Source organism: Pristis pectinata, chromosome 5, assembly GCF_009764475.1.
Source record: "Pristis pectinata isolate sPriPec2 chromosome 5, sPriPec2.1.pri, whole genome shotgun sequence".
Classification (NCBI taxonomy): domain Eukaryota; kingdom Metazoa; phylum Chordata; class Chondrichthyes; order Rhinopristiformes; family Pristidae; genus Pristis; species Pristis pectinata.
This window is the reverse complement of record NC_067409.1, coordinates 101,688,574-101,715,082: the sequence shown is the minus strand read 5'-3', so window position 1 is coordinate 101,715,082 and position 26,509 is coordinate 101,688,574. Positions and strand designations below refer to the sequence as shown.

Here is a 26,509-nt window from a genome sequence, read left to right as displayed (position 1 = left end):
TATAGGTAATGATATTCCCAGAGGGTACATGTACCAACAGATCATGTCTGATCACCTTCAAACCTGGTAAGATTGTAATTTGTCACTAACTTTTAAAATAAAGTAGAATGAGCCAATTTCATGCTTGGAATTTAGCTGTGAACCTCTCAACAACAGTTTTTGTGTAATTGGTTCTGCATAAGATGTTTAAGAGAGTTAATCAAGAATGACATTTGTTTATATTTCTGTCACTATTAGTTAAATTTTTCTACTCAGATTTTAAGTCCTGTAATGACATAACATGTCATGTTACAGTTTTTTTGGTTGTGTTTAGCGCATTGCCTCAAATTTGATATTGTGCTAATTTGACAGTTTTATAATTTGTTTACATGTATCTGTAGAGCTCTACAGTTTTTAGAATCTGTTGATAAGGCTCTTAAAACAGTTTTGTTGTCTAGTTATCAGATACTAAATACCACATTATTGTAAATATAGAGAAATATTGTCCCATGACACATTTTTGTGCAACTATATTAAATGGTAGTAGAAGTTATAAAGTTGTAAAACACACTTTACATTTCATGGGTTATTGGAAAATCAGCTAGAATAGAAAAGTTACATGTATGAATTTAGGCAGTAGTCGGAAGTAAAATTCCATAATTTCTGGGAAAAATAACTTCCCCAGTGGAATGTTAGAACAGGTTTTGTCCTTTGACCCTTTCCCATTATTCACTTAACTGATTGCCTTTTTGTTTTTTTAAACTCATTTATTCATCTTAGTTCCATATTATTGAACACCCATCCCAAACAAAAGTCTGTCAGGCTCGGTTTTGAATTTATCAACCAACCTAGGCTTAATCACTTTCTTAACATGAATATTCTACATTTTCTCTGTTTGCTCAAACAAAAGCATTTCCTGACATCACCCAAGGATGACTTGGCTGCTTCTGAAATCATGCCCTCGTGCACTTGAAGGAATAGTTTCTTTTATCTACCCAATAAGTTTTGTGAATTGACTTGCACTGCTCAATTAAATATAGGAATTCAGGCTGAATCAATGCTGCCTCAGTATAAACCATATCATTTTGTTTAAGTGCACTACACCCACTCCAAGGTCATTGTGTCCTCCAGGTGTAATGCACATGAATGAGTGCAGTCCAGATGTGTTTTAACAAAAACATTAACACTGTTGTACAATTTGCCCAGCTCTCTTGAAATGAGCCCTTTTAAAGACTACCTGTCCATGCGTTTTTGGTAAGTTCTGTACATGGGCCCCACAGTTTCTTCTACAATTCGTAGCTCCTCTGCATTTAGGAAATACTCAGACCTATCTTTTATGGCTTCATATTAATTTATCTTGCAATTAGACTTGATAAATTTAATCTGAGAGCTCTTTGTCTGCTCACTCAACCCTTCAATGTCCCTTTTAGAACATTCTGTTCCCATTTGCACTGCTGTGTCACCAAACATAATGTTAGAAAACTTGATAAGCAGCTTCTTATTAAATGACTTGGCTGAAATAAAAATATAGTAGAAAAACTAGAATAAGATGCACAAATCTATCAAATGCAGAACCATTCTACTTGCCTGCATGAAAATGTTTAACTGCTTCAATTGTTCACAAAATACAATGTTACCTCTAAAAGCAGCCATATCTGCAAAGAAGCTGCACGATTTGTTTTATGATTGTTATTTCTCCAGCGATAAATTATTTTTCCATGGTAAATTTTGGCAAATTCTGTTGAATAGTCTGTTCGTGTGTGCACCACCAATTTTTTAATAATCAGTCAATAAATGTGATTGTACACCGACAAATTTTCAATCAGAGTTAGCCTCAAATGCTTTAGCGTCAATCAGTGCATAATGCTTTGTTTTAACTCAGATTGTTCAAAATTCCAATGCATGTGCAGGCCTTGAGTACTAAAGTTAATTGTTGGATTGAAGCATGTGCCAGGGTTAGTCTGGGCTCAATGTTGCCTGGGTTATGGGCAAGAGTCTGATTCTTTCCCATTTCACATAGGTTCCTTAAGTTTTTATTCTACAGATCACCCCCACGTACATCATGTTACCTCAGTACACTTCCTCCTTTTCCAATATCTGCAATGGTAGAAGATCACTTACAAAAGCCTTTGTACAAATATGGTCATACAAGATTGTATTCTGCTGCCGACACATGTTAAAGCATTGGGAGCCTTGCACTAAACTGGTATTGTTTCTCCCGCTCTCTCTCCCTCCCCCCCCCCCCCCCCCCCCCCACTCCCCCCGCCCCATACAGTGCAGCTTTAACTCATGACTTTATCTAGCACACTAATTTTACAAAGGAATGTTTTGCACTGTGCTTGTGAAATTGCAGTTAACGCTGTACCTGTACATATGAAAATGTATTTAATTTATAATATGGCTGAATGCATTGTCATACAGGTCTTTGGCACATGAACTTGCGCTGAGTTGTTTCTGAATAAAATTCCACTTCCATTTTCATTAACATGAATTGGTGTTGTTAAATGTATTCCTATGTGAGAAAATGCTTTTGAGGACAATTTTATCTGTGATATTTACTTTGTGATAACCTGTACAAAGAGCTTGTTGACCCTGGTAATTAAAACTGCACGCAGAGTTGTACTTCAGTAGCTGTTCATGGATTATTGACTTAATCCCCTGATTACATATGTGTTAGGAGTAGATAGATTTTCATGTGGACTTCTGTCTATTTTTGTGTTGGCGTTTTGGGCAAAAGGGATGAATCAAATTTATTTCTGACAAATTTTACTTCATTTGTGACATGGTTTCCTTTAATATGCATTGATACTGTTTGTCAGATGTGCCAAAAATGCACTGTGGTAATTTTATCTGAAATATTTGTTTTGTGATAACCTTTTTCAGCGATAAGAACTTGTTGATTCATGTTAAAGCTACACAGTGTGCTGTACTTCATTCAGTAACTTGTCATGAATTCATTGGCTTTGTTCTCTAACATGCAGATTAAGAATTTTATCTTTCAAATGGCCCATAGTTTATTTGCCTGTGTTAGTATTGACAATTTTCAGTAAATTTACAGATTCCAATAATGGGGCATTATCAAAATGTTGAATTTATTTAAAAAAAAAATCCTGTGCATTCAGTTTACAAGACTGCATTCTCCAGGAATTAATGAGGTAAGATTAAAACGTGGATCAATCATCACAAAGACAAATCTTTGGAAATCAATCAATGCTCTTCAAATTTACTGTCATCACTTATGATGTCACTAACTTTTTGGGCTGTTTCTAAAAGAGGAGAAAATTTAGTGCTTGTACAAATATTAAACTGCAAGAATTGAATCTGACAACATCTTGCCTTGAAAGGGTGACTTAAAATTATCACATGCCACTCAGTTGAATAAACACAGTGTACCATGCAGGTAAAAGGTCAGCATTCCACCACAAGAGGGATTAAACCCAGTAACCACTGGATATTAGACAAAATGTTTGTGATGGGGGAATTTAATTGATGAAAATAAATGAGGTTAAATTAATTACAATTTGGACAAATTGTTAATAAATGCAAGTCAGAATGGATTTCTTTTTTGTCCAAAAGAAAGTGAAGAACTTGGAATTATCCAGTACTTTGGATCATATTGTCTATGTTTGATGTGCATGTGGAACTTAAGAAGGCCTTTGATAGATGGGCAGGAGCAAATATACAACGTATGAAAGCAGGATGTAGAATATAGTAGTAGAGACACTATACCCATAACCAGTGAAAGGTATACTCAGCTTTACTTACACTCTTAAATTCAAAGGCACTGTACAAGCATTCACACCTTGTGCAGTATACGACCTGTCAAGACACAAAGCAATCAGTTTTGATTGGATTTGAGCCTTTCCTCCGTCCCTCCCCTCCCCCCCCCCCCAACTCCCAGACTTGGGGTCTCTCCTTGTGAGTATAGGTCCTAAGGTCTTTCTGTAATCCCATGTTCTTGTGCGTTCCAGGATGTGCTAAGTAGTTAAATTCTGTTACCTAGACCAAATCTCCCTCCTATTCCTTATGTTCTCCAATGAGTTGGTACCACATTGACTGTCTAGTCCAGGTCTGACTCATTCCATCCACTGTCCCATTGCAGCTGGACAATTGGTTGCTATGGTATCACCTATATTTTCCACTTCAGTAATAGCATTTCAGATATTGGTCCTAAGCCAATCAGCTACAGAGGAACATGGAATTGATTGCTTCTGTGACTTAATACAAAGATCTTGTTCTACATGTGGATTTGATAACCAAAGCATATTACGAAGATATTTTCATAACCTAGGCCTCTAGTTATCTCTTATCACAGTAACAGCCAGCTCTTCTGCATATTGTTGAGGCCCTAAATGCCACTGGAGGTGCCTTTAGAGTAGATCCATTGTCACTTATTTCACTATAACCGGCTGCCCCCTACTTCCGATTTATTAGGCCTCTGAGACTTTGGGTCTTGGTAGGTTAAGCTAACTTCTCAATTCATTTCTGCTGCTCAGTGAAGTTGAAAGAACGTTACACTGAATTATCATCCCTTGACTTGTGCTGGTCTGAGTCCAGCAAATAGTTATGTTAATTCACAGTCTTAATTGTCACCAACGGCTGATTCAGAACCCTGAGGCCAGTCAACCCTTGAGATTCAGTCCTCTTTCGATTAAGTGGTTATTAATCTACTTTTTATACTCTTAACATTCTTGAACTTCATAAACCATTTACCACCCTTGCTTGTGGCAACCTCCAAATGTTGATTCAAATTGAAAACCTTGTCCATTCTTTTGCTCATTTGTGGTTGTGTTTAACTTTCTGACTGCCACATTCCCTGTCTTTAGATCCCTTTATTTCTCTAATATCTATTACTCTTTCAATCTCTCTTGAATGTAATCATTAACAGAACCTCCACAGCCCTTTACGGTAGAGAATTCCAAAGATTCACTACCTTTTTTTTGGGTGGGGGAGCAGGAACAGTGACCCCAAATTTTAGACTGATTAGTAGGGGAAACATCCTACCCACATCTACCCTGTGGAATTCAATTATTTTGTTTCATTGAGGTCACCTCTCATTCTTCTGAACTCCAGAGAATAGAGGCCTAACCTATTCACTTTCTCCTCATATGACAGACCTGCCATCCCAGGAACCAGTCTGGTGAATCTTCGATGCACTCCCTCTATAGCAAGTATAACGTTTTTTAGGTAAGGAGATCAAAATTGTATAAACACTCCAGATATGATCTCAGCAAGGCCCTACGTAATTGTAGTAAGGCATCTTTACTCTTGTAATCAAACCCCTTCTAGTAAAGGCCAATGTATCATTTGCCCTAATTGCCAGCTACACCTGCATGTTAGCTTTCAGCGACTTTGGGCATGGGAATTTTAACAAAATTCTTATTTCATGACTGAAGTGAAGAATCTCATATTTTTCCACATTGTATTCCATCTGTCATGTTGTTGCTCACTCTCTTAGCTTGACTGTCTCCCCATGAAGCTTCTTTGCATCCTCCTCATTACTCGGATTCCCATTTGGTTTCATGTTATCTGCAAGTTTGGACTTGTTACGTTTGGTCCCCAAAGATAAGATAAGATTTCTTTATTAGTCACATGTACATCAAAACACACAGTGAAATGTATCTTTTGTGTAGAGTGTTCTGGGGGCAGCCCGCAAGTGTCGCCGCGCTTCTGGCACCAACGTAGCATGTCCACAACTTCCTAACCCGTATGTCTTTGGAATGTGAGAGGAAACTAGAGCACCCAGAGGTAACCCATGCAGACGCGGGGAGAATGTACAAACTCCTTACAGACAGTGGCTGGAATTGAACCTGGGTCGCTGGTGCTGTAATAGCGTTACGCTAACTGCTACACCACTGTGTCTTAAATCATTAAGATAGTTTCTAAGTTGTTGAGGCCCAATCACTAACCCCTGTGGAGCTCCACTAAGAAAGAATCTGAGAAGGACCCACTTATTATTGTTTTCTATTTCATGCTGAAGTATTGCACTCCCTCCCCATTCCATGTGATCTTATGTTGTTGATTAACCTCTAGTGCAGTATCTTATTACAAGGCTTCTGAAAATCCAAATACATCACATCTACGTGTTTCTCCCTCATCTACTTGACTAGATACATCCTCAAAAACTCAAACATTATTTCTACTCTCATATGGTTTCCTAAATGTCTTGGTATCATATCCATTTGTTTGATTCCAGCCTTTTCCCAACCACTAATATCAGGTTAACAAATTGGTGGTTTCCTGTTTCTTTTCTCCCTCCTTCATTAAATAGAGGAGTCACATTTGCTACTCTCTGATCTGCATGCAGGTACCATTCAACAATCTAAAGAATTTTGGAAATTTGCCACAATGCCCATTGTCTACATAGTCAACATCTTCAAATCTCTCAGACCTAGGTCAACATGTTCTTGGGATTATCAGTTCTCAGATTCATTAACTGCTCTGGTAGTTTTGTTTTATTAATGTTAATTTCTTTAATTTCCTCATGCACTGGAGATGGACATAAAATATTTAGTTTCTCTGCCATTTCCTGATTCTAAATTACAAATTCCCCCATCTGTCTGTAAGTGACCTTCATTTCCTCATAGAAATCTTTTTCTTCTTGCACACCCAAAGAAGCTATTGGTCTGTTTTTGTTTGTTAGATTGCTGTCTATTTCCCTTTAATAATTTCTTGATCATCTTTTGCTGAATTCTAAAAAGCTTACAGCCCTTGAGTTTACCAGATTTTATATTATTTTTAATTTCTCCCATAATCTGATTAGACTACTTTTCCTGTTTTTATGCCTTAGGTATACATTTGTTGCAAATCATGTATTTATTTGAATGTTGGCCATTGCCTGGCCATTGTTAAACCTTTTAATGTAGTTCCCCAGTTAATCACAGTCCATCTGCCCCTCATACCTACAGTTTCCTTTTGTTTACATTGAAAATCCTAGTTTCAGATTCAAGTATATTAGTTGTAAAGTTAATGTAAAATTCTATGATATTCTAGTCCTTCCTTCCTAGGACTCTGTTTGCAACAAGATTATTAATTTAACTCTTTTTGCACAGTGCTAGATCTAAAGTAGTTTGTCTCCCTCAACATACTAGGCTAGACATCCATCCTGTATGCATTCATTACATTGGTGCTCATTTGATTTACCCATTCTATATATAGATTAAAGCTCTCCATGGTTACTGTATTATCCTAGTATTATGCAATATTGCTTTCAAATCAGGTTGACTATTCAGAGGCCCATAACCAACTTTCACCAATGTTTTCTGACCCCATTGCTTTGTTTCACTCAAATTGATCTTAATTATGTACCACAGTTTGCTGAGTCAGGATCCTTTCTATATTAAAATCTATATTTTGCATATGGTCTATATATTTCTATTATAAAATCCTATTAATAGCATTAGCACACCTCCTTTCCCTGAAATAGAAAATTAAACAAAAAACTGCAGACGTGGGTAATTTGAAATATGAACAGAAAATGCTGGAAACAAACAGTAGATACGACAGTATCTATGGAAAGAGGAACTGAGTTAGTGTTTCAGATCAAAGACCCTTCATCAGAACCCTCCCACTTCCTTTCTCTTTTTGCCTTTCCTAAATATCAAATTTCCTGGAATAGTTTGGTCTTGGGGCTATCCATGTCATTAATTGCTGCTACTGCATACACTTAGATGGTGCATTCTAAGAATTTTGATTCTAGTAGAGCTGCTGCCTCACAGCACCAGAGACCCAGGTTCACTCCTGACCTTGGGGTGCTATCTGTGTGAAGTTTACATGTTCCCCTTGTGACCTCAGGTGTTTCCTCTGGCTTCTGTCCATATCCCCAAAACATGCTAATTGTTGGGTTAATTGGCCACTGTAAATTGCTCCTAGTGTGTAGAAGAGTGGTAGAGTGTGGGGACAGTGACGAGAATGTGGGGAGAATTTAAAAAAAAAGGGATTAATGTAGGATTGGTGTAATTGGGTAGTTGAAGGTGGTTGTGGACTCATTCGGTGGAAGGGCTTGTTTTCCCATTGTATTAGTTAGGGAAATTAAACCAAGTTAGGGTGTACCCAGTGAATGGTAGGGCCCTGGGGAGTATTGCTGAACAGAGTCCTTGGGGTAGAAGTACATATTTCCCTGAAAGTGGCAATGTGGAAACAGGGTGATTGAAGGTACAGTATATGGCATGCTTGCCTTCATCAGCCAAGGCAATGAATACAGGAGTTGGGAAATAGTGTTACAAAATACAAAATGTTGGTTAGGTCGCACTTGGAGTATTGTATGTGGTTCTGGTTGCCACACTATAGGAAAGATGTGATTAAGCTAGAGTGGGTGCAGAAAAGAATCATAAGGATGATGTCTGGATTGGAAGGCTGGAGTTAAGGAGGGATTGCATAGGCTGGGTCTGGTATCCCTGGATCAAAGGAGGCTGAGAGACGACGTGATACAAGTATATAAAATTATGAGTGGCATAGATAGGATGGATAGCCAGAGTTTCTTGTGGTAGGTGTGTCTGAAACTAGAGAGTATAAGTTTAAGGTGAGAAAGGACATCTAAAGGGTATCATGGGGAGGATTATTATTATCACAGTAGCTGGTATCTGGAATGAGCTGCCAGAGAATGTGGTGAAGGCTGGAACAGTAACAACATTTAAAAGGCATCTGGCCAGGTACTTGAATGAGCAAGGCTTAGAGGGATATGGAATTAAAGCAGGCAAGTGGGATTACTGTAGATAGACATGATGGTCTGCATTGATGCAGTTGGCTAAAGAGCCAATTTTTATGATGTTCAACCCTGAGTCCATCTTTCTATGACTCCATGATTTCTAATTCTCTCACGTTCTTGCTTTCTCCCACATCCCCCTGCCAAGCTAACGCAAAAGCATCTGGCTATCCAAACCCCCCACCCTCAAAGATATTTTCCCAAATCCTTTTGAAATGTTACCCATCCATCTTGTAGGGGTTCTACCTTTCTCTCAATCTAAAGCCCTTCTTCCTGTGTCCTCTAGCCAGGCATTCATTTGCTCTATCTTTTGACTCGTTGGCAGATGACACTAGGGTTGTCTTAAGATTGCTGCCTTTTGAGGGCTTGCTTTTTAAACTGTTTGCTAGCCCTAAAAAATTTGCTGAAGGACCTCATCCCTCCTAACAACGTCATTGGTACCAATGTGGATCATAGCTTCTGGTTCTTCACCTTCTCTCTTCAAGATGCTCTGCGGCCATACAAGATGGTATAATTAGAGGAAGAAAGGAACAGACTTTAGTCTTTTTAAACAAAAAAAAATCACCTGGTATCCCTTGCATTATAACAGAGGTATAAAGTATCAAAGCAAGGCGGTTGCACTTGGCCTTTAGAATGTTTGGTTATAATACCACAGCTGGAATATTGTGGCCGGTTCTGAAAGGATATCAAAGCCTTGGGGAAAGCACAGGAATGTACTAGAGTAATACCTAGATTGAATGACCACGATTGGCAATTGTTTGGAAAGTCCAGAGAATCTGGAGTTGTCATCAGCAGAATTGTTTGTGGAGAAACTTGATGGTTGTTAAAAATCATGAAATGTTTTGATACAGTAACTGTGAAACATCAAACTGGAGAGAACACAAATGTGAGGTACTTAGCATAATAGCCAATTTTTTTTCTGACACAGTTACAGTGATCTGAAATTCACTGCCTGACAGTGCTAGAAGCAGTTTCAATCAAACTTTCAAAACAGAACTGGATAAACAATTGAAGGGGATGTTTACTGAGCTGTGAAATTTAACGGTAAAGCATTTTAGCAGTCATTACAGGCATCGTTGCTGGATGGCCTCTTTTTGCACTGTATCATTCTGCAAATGTAAGAGTTTTATTGTTCACACTGCTGTTCCTGTGAAAGCTTTCACAGATCAATGTTATTCAGGCTTGGTTTAGAGCAGTTTTGGTGCAAGGTTGCTGTGGCTTCAATCCTGTTACTTGCTGGAAACTGCCAGCAGTCCTGGATCAAACTACTGGCATTTTTCTAAAGTGTCATTTTGTTAAGAATTTCCAGGCTAATGTAAAGTCCCAAACTTGTCGTTCCTCAAGACTTTTGGGCTCCCTAGTCAGAATTCTCATTGTCCAGCAACAGAGTAAATTTGCCACAATGTGACAGGCTAGACCTGGCACAGGAACAGAAAGCCCATTCATTTCATTGAAGGAGAACAGTTGTGAGGACTAAGAGTAAGAAATAAGATACTTGCATCTTTTTTGAATGAATTAAGCTTCCTTATGTGTTCAAATATTTGTTTTAATTTTTAACTCGTATTTAAATTCATATTGACTTCTATTAATTTAAGTATGTTTCTAAATGTCAGAGACATTGAGTCATCAACGATTTGACAATAGTCGTAGCCAGGTGGCATGGCTTTCTGAGTGAGGCTTGTTCTGGCTCACCTATATGATGGTGATACTTAGTACAGCCTTGATGCTACCCAAGACCCAAGGGGCTGGATCACATAGCAGCACATTGACATTGCCAGACTTTGTGTGCTTGCTCACCGCTTGAGGCAGTGGTGAGTGTAGGCAGCTTTCAGCAGGCAGCAAGTTCTGACCCAAAATGATTGCTGACTCGGTCTTATCTCGGGTTGAAAAGCGGCAGGTAGGCAATCGGACTTTTAATGATTCTACTTGCAATAAGTGAGCAACTTCTAGGAAGACGAGGTAAAAGCATTGACAAAGAATTAAAGGAGAAAATAGTAATTTTTTTTACATATTTGTCTTCAGGGGCATTTATTCCTGGAGTTCCTGTGCAGCCTGTAATCTTGCGTTATCCCAACAAAATGGTGAGTGTATTTTTGTTTTTAGTCAGTGAAGAATTTTAATCCACAATGTCAATTATATTTGTTACTTGTCCAGAGCAGCTCTTTGTAGATCACTTTACAACAATGTGTTTGTTTAAAGGTTTTAATTAGAAAAAAACTGGTCTGTCTTAGAACTTTGTAGACCCCTGGAAAATATTCTTTATCAGCTCTAGTTTAGGCAAGAGAATTTAATCCACCAGGTATGTTCAAAATCTAAAATTTCCTTTCAAAAATTGGTAATGCTAAACATGCTTTCCTCCTTGTCCCAGAGTATGTTTGCCATGGAAGTGGTGCAGTGACTATTTAAGAATGATACTTGGCTAACAATGGCAAGGGCAGATTGCAAAGACATGGTTTGTATTTTTTTGTTATAGGGGACTTGATTGAGGTTTTTTGAGACATTAAGAGGATTCAGTAGTTTCTTTATAGGTACCCTTTTGCCTTTGATGCAGGAATCCAGAATAGGTGGACATAACCTTAATTATTAAGCAAGCTGGTTCAGAATTGATGTCACTAAGCCTTTTGTCAAAGGGTAGTGGAATTTTGGGGCACTCTTGCCCTGAGAAGTAGTTGATTTTGGTTATTTGAAAATTTGGAAGATACAGTTAGGCAAAGGTATTGAAGGATGTCAGTCACACAGCATGGAAATAGGCCCTTCAGCTCACACCATGGCTATCAAGTACCTATTTATACTAATGTTATTTTCTAGCACTTGACCAGTAGCCAAAATTAGTAAGTGTATTGAAATGTAGATTAGATCTGATCTAATTGAATGACATGTTCATGTTCACAAGTTGCACCTCTTGCTTGTTTCATTAGCTCCTGAAACCCAGTGTTGGCTGATCTGGAATTTTGTCCAGTGAAACTTTGGGAAAACTAATACAGAAATTAGTCCTTCATTTCCTTCAAACGTCTTCATTTTCCCTCAAACGTCCTACACCTTTGCCACTGAAAGAAGCTCCTCTTCGGGCACTGTATTGGGCTACAGCAAACTATTTGTTGTTCTGTCAGGCCCAATCTTTTTGGCAAAATTGGTGTTCTTTTTAACAGCTGTCTATAACCTCACCTGCCATCATTCTTGCATATCTTGATCTGAAGTGTCATTTATGCTTCTTTCATCTCCACGCTCTGTAATGTCGCCATCTGAAGTTCATGACCCCAATTTTATCTCTCACCAATTTCTAATGTTCTTTCCACATGGACTAGTATTTGCACCCTGTCTTCCAATCTTAAAATTTAAATTTTCTCATGTTCTTTAATAAAAACAGGAAACGGAAGCACGAGGAGGCCACACAGCTCCTCAGATCTGCTCTGACATTTAATGACACGGATAATCTGATCTATGACCTCGACTAAAGGACCAAACATTACTGAAGACCTAAAAATGTTAAAGTGAGAAAGTTCAGTAGACAGGACAGGCAGGAGCAAGACAGGGAGCGAGGAAGGTCTGAAAAACTAAACTGCATTTATTTTAATGCAGGAAGCCTGACAGGTAAGGCAGAGAAGTTCTGGGCGTGGATTGGTACATGGGACTGGGATGTTATAGCTATAATAGAAACTTGGTTGAGGGAGAGGCAGGACTGGCAGCTGAATATTCCAGCGTACAGATGCAATAGGTGTGATAGAGGTAAGAGAGGAGAGGGAGTTGCATTTTTGATTTGGGAGACCGTCACAGCAATACTTAGGGAGAATGTTCTTGGGGGATTGTCCAGTGAGACTCTATAAGTGGAACATAGAAATAAGAAGGGGATGGTCACTTTGATGGGATTGTATTATAGGCCCCCCAGTAAGCAGCAGGAATTAGAAGAGCAAATATGTACATAGATCGCAGATAGATACAAGAATAATAGGGTTGTAATAGTTGGTGATTTTCCTCCTATTGGTTGGGACTGCCGCAGTGCAAAGGGCTTAGATGGAGTGGAATTTGTGAAAGGTGTCTAGGAATATATTGTTTGAGAATACATGGATGGCCCTATGAGAGGGGACAACACTGTACCTCCTGCTGGGGGCAATGACACGGCAAGTGACTGAAGTGTCAGTGGGGGGAGCACTTTGGGACCAGTGACTAATTCTATTGGTTTTAAAATAGTTATAGAAAAAGATGGGAATTGTCTACAAATTAAAGTCCCAAATTGGGACAAGGCAAATTTTGAAGGCATTAGACAGGAACTTGCGTAGGGTGATTGGGAGAGGTTGTTTGCAGGTAAAGGGATGTCTGGCAAGTGGGAGGCTTATAAAAGTGGGATGGGGAGAGTTTAGAGACAGCATGTTCCTGCTGGAGTGAAGGGCAAGGCTGGCAGGGTTAGGGAACTCTAGTTGACAAGGGATATTGAGGCACTAATCAGGAAGAAAGCAGAGGTGTATGTTGGGTATAGGCAGCTGGGATCAAGTAAATCCCTTGAGTATAAGAGATGTAGGAGTACACTTAAGAGGGAATCAAGAGGGCAGAAAGAGGACATGATATAGCTTTGGCAGCTAAGGTAAAGAAAATTCCAAGAGATTCCACAAATATATTAAGAGCAAAAGGGTAACTAGAGGGAGAATAGGTCCCTTTAAGGATCAATGTGGTTGTCTATGTTTGAGCCATAGAAGATGGGTGAGGTGTTAAATGAATATTTCTCATCTGTGCTTGCAGTGGAGAAAGTCATGGAGGCTAAGGAATTGAGGGAATGATCGGTGATTAGTGATTGTATTGGGGACCTTACAAAAGAGGAGGTTCTGGTGGTCTTAGGGCATATTAAGGTGGATAAATCCCCAGGACCTAATCAAGTGTATCCTAGGTCATTATGGGAAGCCAGGGAAGAAATTGCATGGGCCCTAGCAGAGATATTTACATCATCTTTAACCAGGGATGAGGTACCAGAAAACTGGAGGGTGGCTAATGTTGTGCCTTTATTAAAGGGCTGCACAGACAAGCCAGAGAACTACAGGCTGCTGAGTCTCACGTTAGCGGTAGAAAAGGTATTAGAGGGTATTCTGAGGGTCAGGATCTTCTAAGCATTTGGAATGGCAAGGACTGATTATGAATAGTAAGCATGGCTTTGTGCGTGGAGAATTTAGTCTCACATTTGATTGTTTTTTGAAGAGGCTATTGATGAGAGCACGGTTGTTTACATGGACTTCAGCAAGGTCTTTGACAAGGTGCTGCATAGTAGGCTAGTCTGGAAGGTTAGATCACATGGGATCCAGGGTGAGCTAGCCAGTTGGATACAAAATTGGCTTAGCGGAAGGAATCAGAAGGTGGTAGTGGAGGGTTTTTATTCAGATTGGAGACTTGGGACCAATGGTGTGCCACAGGGATTGGTGCTATATTAAAGATTTGGATGGCGATCTTGTTAATATGGTTAGTAATTTGCAGATGACACTGAAATTGGTGGTGTAGTGGACAGTAAAGAAGGTCATCTAAGATTACTACAAGATCTAGATGAATTGGGAAGGTGGGTCAAAGAATACCAGATGGAATTAACTCGGACAGTGTGATGTGTTGGATTTCAGTCTGATAAACTAGGGCAAGTTTTGCACAGTAAAAATATAGGGCCCTGGAGGGTGTTGTAAAACTGAGAGACCAAGGGGTACAGGTACATAGTTCCCTGAAAGTGGTGACACAGGTAGACAGGGTGGTGGTGAAGGAGGAGTTTGGCACACTTGCCTTTATTGGTTAGGGCATTAAGTACAGGAGTTAGGACTACATGTAACAACTGTACAAGTTGTTGGTGAGACCACATTTGAAGTATTGTGTGCAGTTCTGGTTGCCCAACTGTAGGAAGCATGTCATGAAGCTGGAAAGGGTACAGAAAAGATTCACAAAAATGTTACTGGGACTGTAGGGCTTGAGTTATAAGGAGAGGCTCGATAGGGTGGGACTTTTTTCCCTGGAGTGTAGAAGGTTGAGAGATGACCTATGAAATCATTAAGGATGTAGATAAGTTGGATGTTCACAGTCTTCTCCCCAGGATAGGGGAGTCTAAAACTAGAGGCAGAGGTTTGTGAGAGGGGAGAGATTTAAAAATGACCTGAAGAGCATAGAGGGTGGTGGGTATATGGAACGAGCTGCCAGGGGAACCTGTAGAGGTGGGTACAAAGCAATGTTTAAAAGATTCTTGGACAGGTACGTGATAGGAAAGGCTTAGAGGGATATGAGCTGATTGTAGGCAAATGGACTAGCCCCGAAAGACATCTTGGATGGGTTGAGCTGAAGGGCCTGTTTTCATGCTGTGTAACTCTGACCCCAGATCTGCCTGTGCTTCTAGCCAAGCTCTTACCATGCAGTACAAAACTGGCGCCTCTCTGACAATGTTTTCAAATTGCCCAGGTAGTCCTGTTCACAAGATGCAGGATTAATCCCATCTGACTAATTATTATCCAATCAGTCTATTCTCAGTTATTTGTAAAGTGATGGAAGTGTCATCAGTTTATGTTTATTAAATGGCACTTAGAAATATCATGCTTGCTCTCCATTTTGGATTGGATTTTACCATGCTGCTCAGATTTCATCACAGCCTTGGGTCTAAACATGAACCAAAGAGCTGAGTTCCAGAAGTGAGGTGAGTGTGTCTGCCTTGATGTCAACACTGCTTTTGACGAGAGTGCATCAAGGAGCCCCAGTAAGTCACTGGGCAGCAAGGGGGAAATGAGCAATGCTTGAAGTGAACTTTGAAACGTAGGAAGTTGATTGTGGTTCTTGTAGTTCACTCATCCGTGCTCTGGGACATCACTGCAAAGATCATTATCAGCTGCTTTATCTATGATTTTTTCTCTCAATATCCTGATAGACCAAACTCAACTTGTAACAACTGCATAAATACTGCATGAAGTTACAGAAGCAGGTTAAGGGTGCTCCTGTAGTGAGTGATTCAACTTCTCACATCCTAACACATTTCCACCATTTACAAGGCACAAGTCAGGTATGTGATGGAGTGCTTTCCACTTGTGTGGATGAGTGCTGTTCCAACATCTCTCAACTCTCTGGAGGTTTGACACCTTCCAGAACAAAGCAGCTTGCTGGATTGACCACCACCATCCGTCACCCAAGACATTCACCACCCAAGACATTATTCCTTCCACCACCGGGGCACAGTAGCTGCAGTGTATACCAACTGCAAAATGTACTGCAGTTTCTTACCTAGGTTACTCCATCAGCATCTTCCAAATCTGCGACCTATAATGGCAAGAAGGGCAAGGGCAGCAGGTGCATGGGGACACGACAACCTGCTGTTTCCCCTCCAAATTGCACACCATTGTGACTTGGAAATAAAGCCATAAGAAGAATAAGCCATTCAACCCTTTGAGCCTGCACCACCATTCAATAAGATCATTGCTAATCCAAATTTCTATATCCTATTCTATGTCCTTTGTCTCTGGGTCAAAATTCTTGAATGCCTTCCCTGCCAGCAGTGTGGAGGACTTTCAACAGAAAGACTGCAGCTGTTTAAGAAAGTGGCCCACCACCATGTCGAGGGCAATTATAGATGGGCAATAAATCCTGGTCTTGCCAGTGATGTCCAAATCCTGTAAAACAAGGAAATAAGCACAATTTTCATGTCTGATCCCTGTAGCTCTTGATCCCCCAAAGGTCTAAAAATCTGTTGAAGCCTTGAACCTACTAAATAATGGCATCTTTAGATTTCTGGCAGAGAATTCCAGAGATGCACCACCCTCTCAGAAACAATTCATTCTCGTGTCAGAAGTGGATTTCTAGACTTGCCCACCAGTGGAAACTGCCTCTCAGATTCCACCTATCATGTCCCCTCAGAGCCTCATCTTTTCAACTTTCAGTAGGTATTAAACCATTGTGCTTGATCTTTCATCATAATCCAAGGAACCAATCTAGGGAATCTTTGCTACACTGCTCCTTAAGGCTCCTCTATTTAAAAAAAAAACAAAATTGGAGTGAGTACTCCAGGTTTATCCCACCCATTTTCCATGGGTTTGCTGCAAGCTTTCCCATCTCTTGTATTCTATTCCCCTTGCAGTAGAGACCAGCATTCCATTTACTGCCTTCATTGCCTACTATACCTGAATGCAGACTGTGATTCTTGCAGAAGAACAGCCAAATTTCTGTTACCTTGAGGGGCTTTATTCCTCTCTATCCAGTCTGAGTGTCAACTGCAGCAATCTGTACAGTTCCTTAACTCCACCACTGGCAGCAATGCTTTAAGTCACCTCGACTCTCCTCTCTGGATTATTCTTCCCTTGTGCAATTGCTTTTTTCCCATCTTGCTTATCTCTAAGTGCCTCTTTGCAATCTTACCATTCTTTTTAATGACTTGCTCTTGCAGTCTATGAGTAGAATTTCTTCAGAATTAACTGGGCAAGACTTCATAGTTTTCTAAACTTGCACTACTTTTAACAGTTGACTCCATTCCTTTGCATGTAATTTCCCTGTTATACATTCAAGGAATTTATCCCTCTCAAACCAGTTTGAATACTTCTGTCTATAATACTAGCTCTCATCAAATGCTCATTTTGAATCAGATTTTCAATTTTCAATTCCAGGATACAATCACTTGGACCTGGCAAGGACCTGGAGCGTAGGTTGATTTATTTTTTTTGTTCCTTTCTTTTCTTGTTAGCAAACTGGTAATTTCGCACATATTGCTTTTCTAAGATTTTAAATGGAAGATGGCAAAAATAAGATTAAAATTATCTTTGAATTCAGAAAGATTATTCTGTTTCTTGGCTAACTGTGCTGTGCATTTTTCTGATTCTTGCATGTATACAGCAGTAATGATTTGTAGGTTGGCAGGGATCGGTGTTGAGTCAGGAGCTTTTGGAGTAAAGGGTGAAGGTATGGGCATTGTTACTAGAGGACCTCCTGAAGTATTAATGCATTTAACTGTAGGAGTGGCCAAGGTGCCTCTTGTGATCTTTGTTCAATTTTAGCCCATTTAATAACCAGAATGGATGATCATTCAACATGGCATCAGCAACTGCAATGAGGCCAAAAGAATCATCGTAGTGACAAAATAATTTTCAGTTTGCTACTGTGATTGGCTTTGTTCAAAAACATTACAAGTCCAGCCTGATTTTTCACAAGTATTTTCAAAGTATAAAATTTAAATCTGCATAAAACAATTTCTACAAAAACAACCAATTAAAATATAGTTGAGTATTTTTTTTGCATCACTGAAGTTTTCATAGTTTTTTTCCGTAACTGTCAAGGTGAAAATGGGCAGGCTTGACGGTAGATGGGTATAAAAGTATGGCGATTTGAAAGTGGTATGAAAATGTTTAGAAGCGACTATGATCTAAAAGCCTACCATGAGTAAGGCCAAAGGTGTAGAGTGTGAGGTTAAGAGAAATAACTCCACCAGATAAAGTGCCATTATGGATTGGGGGAACTAAAAAATGGAGATAGTTTGCAGTGGTTCATTCAGTGCAGAAACTAAGGGTAGATATTTGAAAAATTTATCAAGTCTCCAAGGGCTAAGCTGCTCAAAAGCTGAGGAAGAACTGTAGAAATAGAATGTACTAAAATTAGCCTGATGGAATTGAGCCTCAATCTGTGAGAAGAACTGGCACTAATAATGAAACACAAAGTAATGCTTAGGGTAGTGCTGTGCATTTCTGAGAAAGATACTTTTTTTAAAGCAAAGGAGTGCATCTTTTGATAGGATTGGATGCTATGGAAAGAGTGAGGAGCCATAAGAAAGATGTGGGCCTTTTGAGAAGGAGCAGGAAAGGAGGTGCATCCTGTGGGGGAGAAATAACTAATGGAAGTAAGAGAGCAGGAGATTGTGGGGGAAGGAACTGGTGAAGTTAAAATGAGGGAAAGAGAGAGAACACAACAGGATTAAGAAGAAAGTAAAATGGGAGCTGGGAGACAAGGTAGCAGTCCTTTTGAATGGTGGAGATGGAATTCCACTGCTTCAAAGTGGTATGGGCTACCACTTAAATGGGAATTATCTGTTTCTGGAGTAGGGAGCAATGCAGAATCCCTGGAGGAGAGTTTTCTGAGTGAAATTGTAAGCCTTTGAAATCATTGCAGTAGTTGATATGTTAGTGGAGAACTTACTGCACTGAAATAATTCCAAGATAGTAACTTAAATAAGGGGTGAGTTGCTAATTAGAATTATCTCAGTCAAAGGCATTCCTCATGACCATGGATGTTTGCTTCGCAAGGAATATTTTACGTGCAAGTCTAAAGATGGCAGAGTGGGGTACAAGGGCCCTGTGCAGTGCACCTGCACATTACGGCAGTCCAAGGAACAGAAATACACCCTTGGGGAATTCTTAAATTACTATCAAAAGTTTTGAGATGCAGAATAAAATTTGCTCTTACGGAATTTGTGAGGTGGGGGGGGGGTGAAGAATTAAAGAAACACGATGTGAAAGAAACAACCATTTTGTCAAGGGTCCACGTTACAGAAAACCACAATATGGACATTTTCTAGGAATGCAGCCACTTCGTAATGTGGGGGGGGGGGGGGGGGGTGCGGGGGATGGTGGTAGGCAGGAGGAGTGTGTACTGGTATATTCTTTAGCCCCATATTATCCTATTATTTGCCATTCCTGCTTTTCCATTTTCTGCTGCCGTTTCGAATTGTTGAGATCTTTGCAGCAAACTCATTTCACTGAGTGATATCCACTGGTTGATGTTGCACTTCATAATAGTCATCCAGTAGAAAAACAAGCCGTTCCGCCCAACATGTCCATGTCACCATCTAACCTAATCCTCCTACCAACACTTGGTCTGTAACCTTCTACGTCTTGGCAACTCAAGTGCTCGTCTAAATACTCGTATGTTGTGAGACTACCTGCCTCCACCACCCTTTGTGTAGTGCATTGAAGATTCCAAACATCCTCTGGATGAAAACATTCCTCTTCAGTTCCCCTCTATAGCTCTTACCTCTTACTCTAAACCCATCCTCTCCAGTTTTCGATACCTCTGCTCGGGGGAAGTTTCCTACTAATTATCCTGTGTAGGCCCCTCATAATTTTGTATACTTCCTATCAGGTCCCCCCTCAGTCTCTTATGCTCAAGGGTAAATGAACCCATTCTAATTAGTCTGTCCTCTTAATGAAGCCCCCTCATCCCATGCAATATAATAGTCAATCTCCTCTGTACCATCCCCAGTGCAATCACGTTCTTCAAATACTGTTGTGACCAGAACTGCACACAGTTCTCCAACTGTAGCTTAACTAGTGTTTTATCAAATTGTACCATAACACCTGCTCTTGTATCTTCTGCCCTGGCAAGTATCCTGTTAATCCTCGCCATCCCCTGACACTTCTGCCTGAACCATAAGAGTTGCAACACTTATGCCTACACCTCCTTCCTCACCACCATCCAGAGCCCTAAACTGCCCTTCTAGATGAAGCACAAATTTACTTGTCCATTCTCCAACCTGATCTATTTCATTTGGTGCTTATGATGTAGCCTTCTCTACATAGGCGATACCAAATGTAGACTTGGTGACCTATTTTGCAGAGCACCTGCACTGAACAGACATCTTGAGCTAACAGTTGTATGTAATTTCAACTCCCCATTCCCATATTGACCTGCCTGTCTTCTGCCTTCTCCACTGCCACAGTGAGGCCAAGTGCAAACTAGAAGAACGGCACCTCAAATCCCACATGGGTAACCTGCAGCCCGATAGTATGAATGCTGAATTTTTCAATTTCGGGTAACCCATTCTCCCATGTTCCTTTCCCTCTCCCACCAATCCACCCAAGGTCTCTCTCCCTTTGTACTCCTGGTTCCGTCTCTAACACCATTCTCCTTCTTCTCCCCACCCCCCCCCCCCCCCCCCAGCATATTATTAAGATTCATTATCCTTCCTCCTGGTACCATCTGCCCATCACCTACATATCTATCTACCTGGGTTTCTTCTCCCTTGGTTCATCTTCCCTATGCCCTCCCTCACCTGGTTTCATCTGCGTGTCATTCCTCCCTTATCTAGTTCCACCTATCACCTACCAGCCTCTGTCTCAACGTTTCCCCTCCCCCATCCAGCTCCATCTGCCCATCATCTCCTCCCCCTGACCCCACCCCCTCCAGCACCCCACTCATCTCCCATCCAGTTCCATATAATCACCTAAGAGCTTCTGTCTTTCTCCTATATTCTGGCTATCTTCCCTCTACACTCATCCCTAATGTAGGGTGTTGAGCTGAAACATCAGCCATCCCTTTGTCTTCACACATGCTGCTTGACCCCCTGAGTTCTTCCAGCAGTTTGTTTTCTCATTCCAGATTCCAGCATCTGCAGTCTCTTGTGTCCCCAAATATCCTGTATGCTGCCTTCACCTTGTTTATCTGTGCCGCCACCTACACCTATCCTTAGAGTTGTACCCCAAGGCCCTGTTGTTCCTCACTACTCAGGCCCTACCATTTATTATGCATATCTTACCCTTATAGTCCTCCCAAAGTGCATTCCCTTGCACTTATCAGGATTAGATGCCATCTGTCATTGTTCTGTCATCTTAACAGCAGATCATTATCATCCTGTAGCCTAAGGCAACCTTCTCTATCAACAACACTAACTTTTTTGAGCCATCTGAGAACTTACTAATCATGCCTCCTACATTCATATCCAAATCATTAATGAACATAACAAACAGTAAGGGTCCCAGAACAGGTCACTTTGGTACACCACTAGTCAAGGCTTCCAATTACAGAAAGAACTTTGTACCATCGCCCTCTACTTAATACCAAGCCAATTTTGGATCCAGTTTGCCAACTTGCCTTGGATCCCATGGGTTCTAACCTTTTGGACCAGTTTCCCATGTGGGAACTTGTCAATAGCCTTACTGATGTCTACGTAGGCCACATCAATCATTTTGTCCTCAATACATGTTGTCACCTCATCAAAAAAATAAAAAAAATTAGGTAGGATCTGCCCGTAACAAAGCTTTGCTGACTATCTTTGATTTATCTCTGATCTTCCAAACATAGATTATCCTATCCCTCAGAATGTTTCCAGTAATTTGCCTATCACTGGCACTGACTCATTTAAAAATGTCTTTAACTTTTTCTTTGCTGTCTTGAGTATGTGAAATGACTAAACTTGGATAATAATAAAGCTTTGTTTGACATCTTGTAACTCACGGGGCATAGCAAAGTAGATACCAGATGACTGTTGCCCCAATGCTTGTTTTCATTCTGAATAAATCTTAATGCTCTTTGTGTAATTTCAACATAACTCATGGGAAAGACCCCACTTTCAGAAAGGAATCTCTTGTTGAATATTTACTGAAGATGCTTGAGGGCCATGTAAATCATTATTTCAATTTAATTTACTAAGATATAACTTTGTGTTTTGGTATATAACTGCAGTATATCGTGCTGCATATATAAATGTGTTATAAATTGCATGATTTAGTATCTTTTGGTAAAATATTACTGAATCAATCACATACTTTGGAAATCATACTAACAATCTTATTTCTCAGGTTAAAAATCCTATGGCTCACCTTATGCCAGCTGCATAATAATGTGGAAATGGAGGTTAGTTTTTAGTTACTACTTTGAGGGTTAGAATGTTCATTACGTTTTATTTAGGTTGAGATTAATCTTTTTAGTATCATTAGTTAATAAGATATTAGAATTATTCAATTATATTGTGATTTAAAAATCTTTTATATTTGTATAGGCCCCCTTAATATTGAAGTGCAGTTTGCAAGTTGAAAATCACTGAACAAATATTTCAGACATGAGACCTGTCTCCAAATATCATAGGAATCATGATCTTGCCCATCCCTTGTGCATAAAAATTCCAACCACAGGGCAATCTTTAGTTTTATTTCCTTTTTGTTACTTTTCAAATCAAAGTATCTGTACTCATTGAGGGAGGAAAAAATACCAAAATCAACAATCAATTAGCAATTTGGTTGCAATTTTTGAAAATGTGTACATCTTGTCATTCATTAGTAATTGCATTCAAATGAGAAGTAATTTGTCCTTATCCACCCAAATAAAAATTGTGAATTGTCTTTGAAGATAACATGGGTATTACGCTCTCTGATATTTAGGATGTGCATGGTTGTATTTTAGCCTTTGAGATAGAATGTGCTTCCTGTACTTAATTCACAGTTCATTTTAAATAATTTTTAGTATCATTTCCCTTTATCAGAAGAATACTTTTGCGGGAAAAAATATTATGTACAATCTGTAACAAAGACCACACTGCACACACAGTAAAAATGAAACCTAGAATTTCAGGAATGTTTGCACACCAAATTCCTGCATTGACAATGAACATTGGTAGTTTTTCTTTCCACTGATCTAATACATCACAAGACGTCCTAGGTGTTTTTTTTTATTTTCATTGTTCTCGGGCTTGAAGTTCTGGTAACTTTTTTGCAAGATCCTCTGCATGAATGTATATATCACAGCACACGTTTTCTAATGGGACTTGAAGTTCAAACAAGTCCCATATGATGATTTCCTTTAAAATCTGAGACACTGTGCAAGTTTTAATAGTTTAGTTTGATTTAAAGTTGAGTAAATTGTATATGTATTACAGAGAACATTGTTAAAGAACGTTGCATTATTCCATAAATAGTTTGAATATTTAGTTGGGTGTGTAATGCTTTTTAAGAATTCTTTTGTTTTCTGTTTTGAATAGTTTCTGCCAGTTTATACACCCACTGAGGAGGAAAGGAAAAATCCCATTTTATATGCAAACAATGTCAGAAAGGTAATGGCAAAGTAAGTATAATAGCACTAATTAGATTTGAATCTCAACCTATAATTACTCAGTTAAGTCCTCCAACAAATGTTTGGTAATCACTTAGAAATTGTTTTTTGCATTGTTGTGATCACTGAGAGGACTTGTCCTAGTGTATTTAGATGAACCTGACCATGTTAGATTTACTTCATTCACAATTCCTCTTCATTGACAGTGGGCTGCACCTTGTGGTATTGGAGGTATTGTTATTTTTCTTCATTCATTCACTCCATATAACTGAGTGATGATACCTCTGAATTGAGTGAGTTTTCTGATTATACCCACAAGCTACTCAATTAAAGGCTGCCCAAATTTGAGGGAGTAGCATTAAATTTCTCAGTTCTATGTTGTATTTTCAGTAGAAAAACACTACTATCTATTCTACTGAACTCTTACGGAATCATACTGCACAGGAAAAGATTCTGTGGTCCACCCTGAGCATGCCAGCAATCAAGTATCCATCTCAACTAATCCCATTTACCAAAACTTGATCCATAGCCACTTTTTGCCATGCCGATTCAAGTACTCATCTAGACACTAAAATATTGTGAGGGTCTCTGCTTCCACTATCCTCTCAGGTAGTGCATTCCAAACTCCAACTACACTCTGGGTAGAAAAAAATTCTTCCCTGTATCCCCTCTGAACCTTTTATGCTGTACTTTAAACCTTGCCTTCTAGCTATGGACACCTCTGCTGTGGGGAAAATGTCTACCCAACATAATTTTGCATACCTCTGTCAACCCCATCCCCCACCCTCAGCCTTATCCACTCCAAGGAAAAAAACAAACCCAGCCTTTCTAGTCCTTTCTAGTAATCATGTCTGTTCTATATAGAGCCAACTAAAACTGTACACAATATTCCAGATGTGGTCTCACCAATGTTTTATAAAGCTGCACCATAACTTCCTTGCTCTTGTATTCTCTGCCCTGGCTGCTAAAGCCCAGCATTCTGTATGACACCCTTGCCGAACTATCTACCAGTGCTGCCATCTTCAGGCATCATTGGATTTGTACACCATGATTCCTCTTCCTCAATACTCCAAATATATTCCTCCATACTTTTGCAGTCATAAGAATGACACATGTTTCTCACTTGTGGCCTAAAGTGGGTAATAATTATACATCAGTGAGATTTGGTGTTCACTTTGGAATCTTAAAGGGATCATTGTTCTCGCAGGCAAAATAATATACATTATTAATGGTATAAACCAACTGTATATTTTAAAAAGAAAGACAGATGTGGCAACAGGTATAGGGTAAAAACAAGCCAAGCCCAGAAAATGGCTTAAAAAATTTGAGACAGCAATTCCACACCACCAAACGTATCCATTTGTCAATGCTGTCAAAAATATTAAATGCTTCTGAATATCTGTAAATTAAAAGCTATTGGATAAACATCAGAAGCTAATCAAAATATTAAAAAAGAAATAGAAAGCAATTAAAACATTTAAACTCGGGTGATTCAAAAATATGTAAATTAGCCACAGCCTAGACTCCACTTAGCTGTTCCTCTCCATTGAAATAAAAGAAGATCCTGTGCCTGTACCAGTTAGGCAGATTTCCCAGTATTAGTGTTGGAGCGTTGCCATAGAATTGTATACTTCCCAACTGGAGTTGCATCTGCAGTAGTTTTAAACTTGCACTTAAACAGCAAAGTGCTGTCAATTCCATGTATAACTGCTGGCACATATACAGCAAAATCCAGCCTCTTTAATCATTTATGTGTGGATTCACTTAAAGCTTAATTTTTATGTTCTGGTTAAAACCAGTGGCATTGGCATAAATTCATAATCTTAGACTTTGTTTATTGTGTTACATTGTTATTAGTCCAAACTGAGCATGGGGGTTAGGGTTAGAGTAGCTGTAATCCAGTCTTCTCTGAGGAACTGATCAACCTCTATTCATGGCCAAATTAAGAACCCTGGCAACACAACCTGCTTTTCTCGTATTGTTGGGTTTAAGTTGTCTAATCTGTTGGTCCATTTGCCGCTAAAAATATGCAGAATTTTTTTTAAATATTGTGTTTCAATTACCTATAACTTTTGTGCTGCTTGGTGGGAGGGAGCAACCAACTGTTTATTTTCTTTTACTAACCTATTCGTTCAGTTTATTTGTATACAAAATGTTCAAAGAAATATTCCTTGTTCAAGCCTAACATTTTGCAATATTTATTTCTTTTTCTAAATCTGTTCCTTTTAGAGCTCTTGGTGTTCCTGTGACTGACTATACATTTGAAGATTGTCAGATTGTAATGTCCGATAGCCAGTTGAAGCTACCTCTGGATACTTGTCTGCTAGAATTTGCAAGGCTTGTCAGAAAACTCAAGTAGGTTATCTTCAAAGACCAAAAACCTTTTTTTCTGTTTTTATCTCACATTTCCAGCTGCTTTCTTTATGCCTTTCCTTGCAATGACAGCTATTCTAAAAGAAGAAAACAAGGAAAAAAAATCATCTTTTCAGCCATATTCACTATCTTAGACTAGTGCATTAATTATTAGTTCACTGATGTAAACTATGTATCACATCCATGGAAGGAACATCCGTTGCATTAAAAAGTGCCATCTGTGATTTTGAAGTAGTTAATGTTAATTTGCTTATTAGGATATATCAATCATGTGTCATACTTGTGACAGATTTAAAATAATATTTGCTTAATAGCTTCTGAATAATTAAACGCTTGGGAATGATAACGTTTAGTAGAAGGTTGAAAAGTAAGAATTTCTAAAGTATCGTAATAAATTTGTTTTTCAGTACTTTATTCATCTTCTAGGATTTGGATGTTGCTGGCAAGACCACTGTTTATTGCCATTTCTAATAACCTTCAAGGTGGTGTTGGGTTGGGAGATTCAGGATTTAGATCCAGCAACAGCAAAGGAATGGTATATATTTTCAGGTCAGAATGGTCTATGACTTGGAGTGGAACGTTCAGGTGCTGGTGTTCCCTGTGCCTGCTGCCCTTGTCCTCTTTGGTGATAGAGATCACAGTCAAGTTGAGCAGGTGATGTCTGGGTGAGTAACTGCAGTGTAACTTACAGATGGTATGCTCTTCAGCCAGTGCGCT

The 26,509-nt window shown here is 39.4% G+C and overlaps 1 protein-coding gene across 1 annotated transcript in view; it reads left to right on the top strand.

Annotated features, from left to right (window-relative positions):
- LOC127570891 (lysophosphatidylcholine acyltransferase 1-like) overlaps positions 1 to 26,509 on the top strand; it is an 80,817-nt gene that overhangs the window by 36,284 nt on the left and 18,024 nt on the right. Inside the window, 6 exon segments of the mRNA XM_052016795.1 lie at positions 6 to 66; positions 10,706 to 10,764; positions 17,278 to 17,312; positions 22,174 to 22,228; positions 23,349 to 23,431; positions 25,649 to 25,774. Coding sequence (XP_051872755.1) covers positions 6 to 66; positions 10,706 to 10,764; positions 17,278 to 17,312; positions 22,174 to 22,228; positions 23,349 to 23,431; positions 25,649 to 25,774 — 419 coding nt within the window.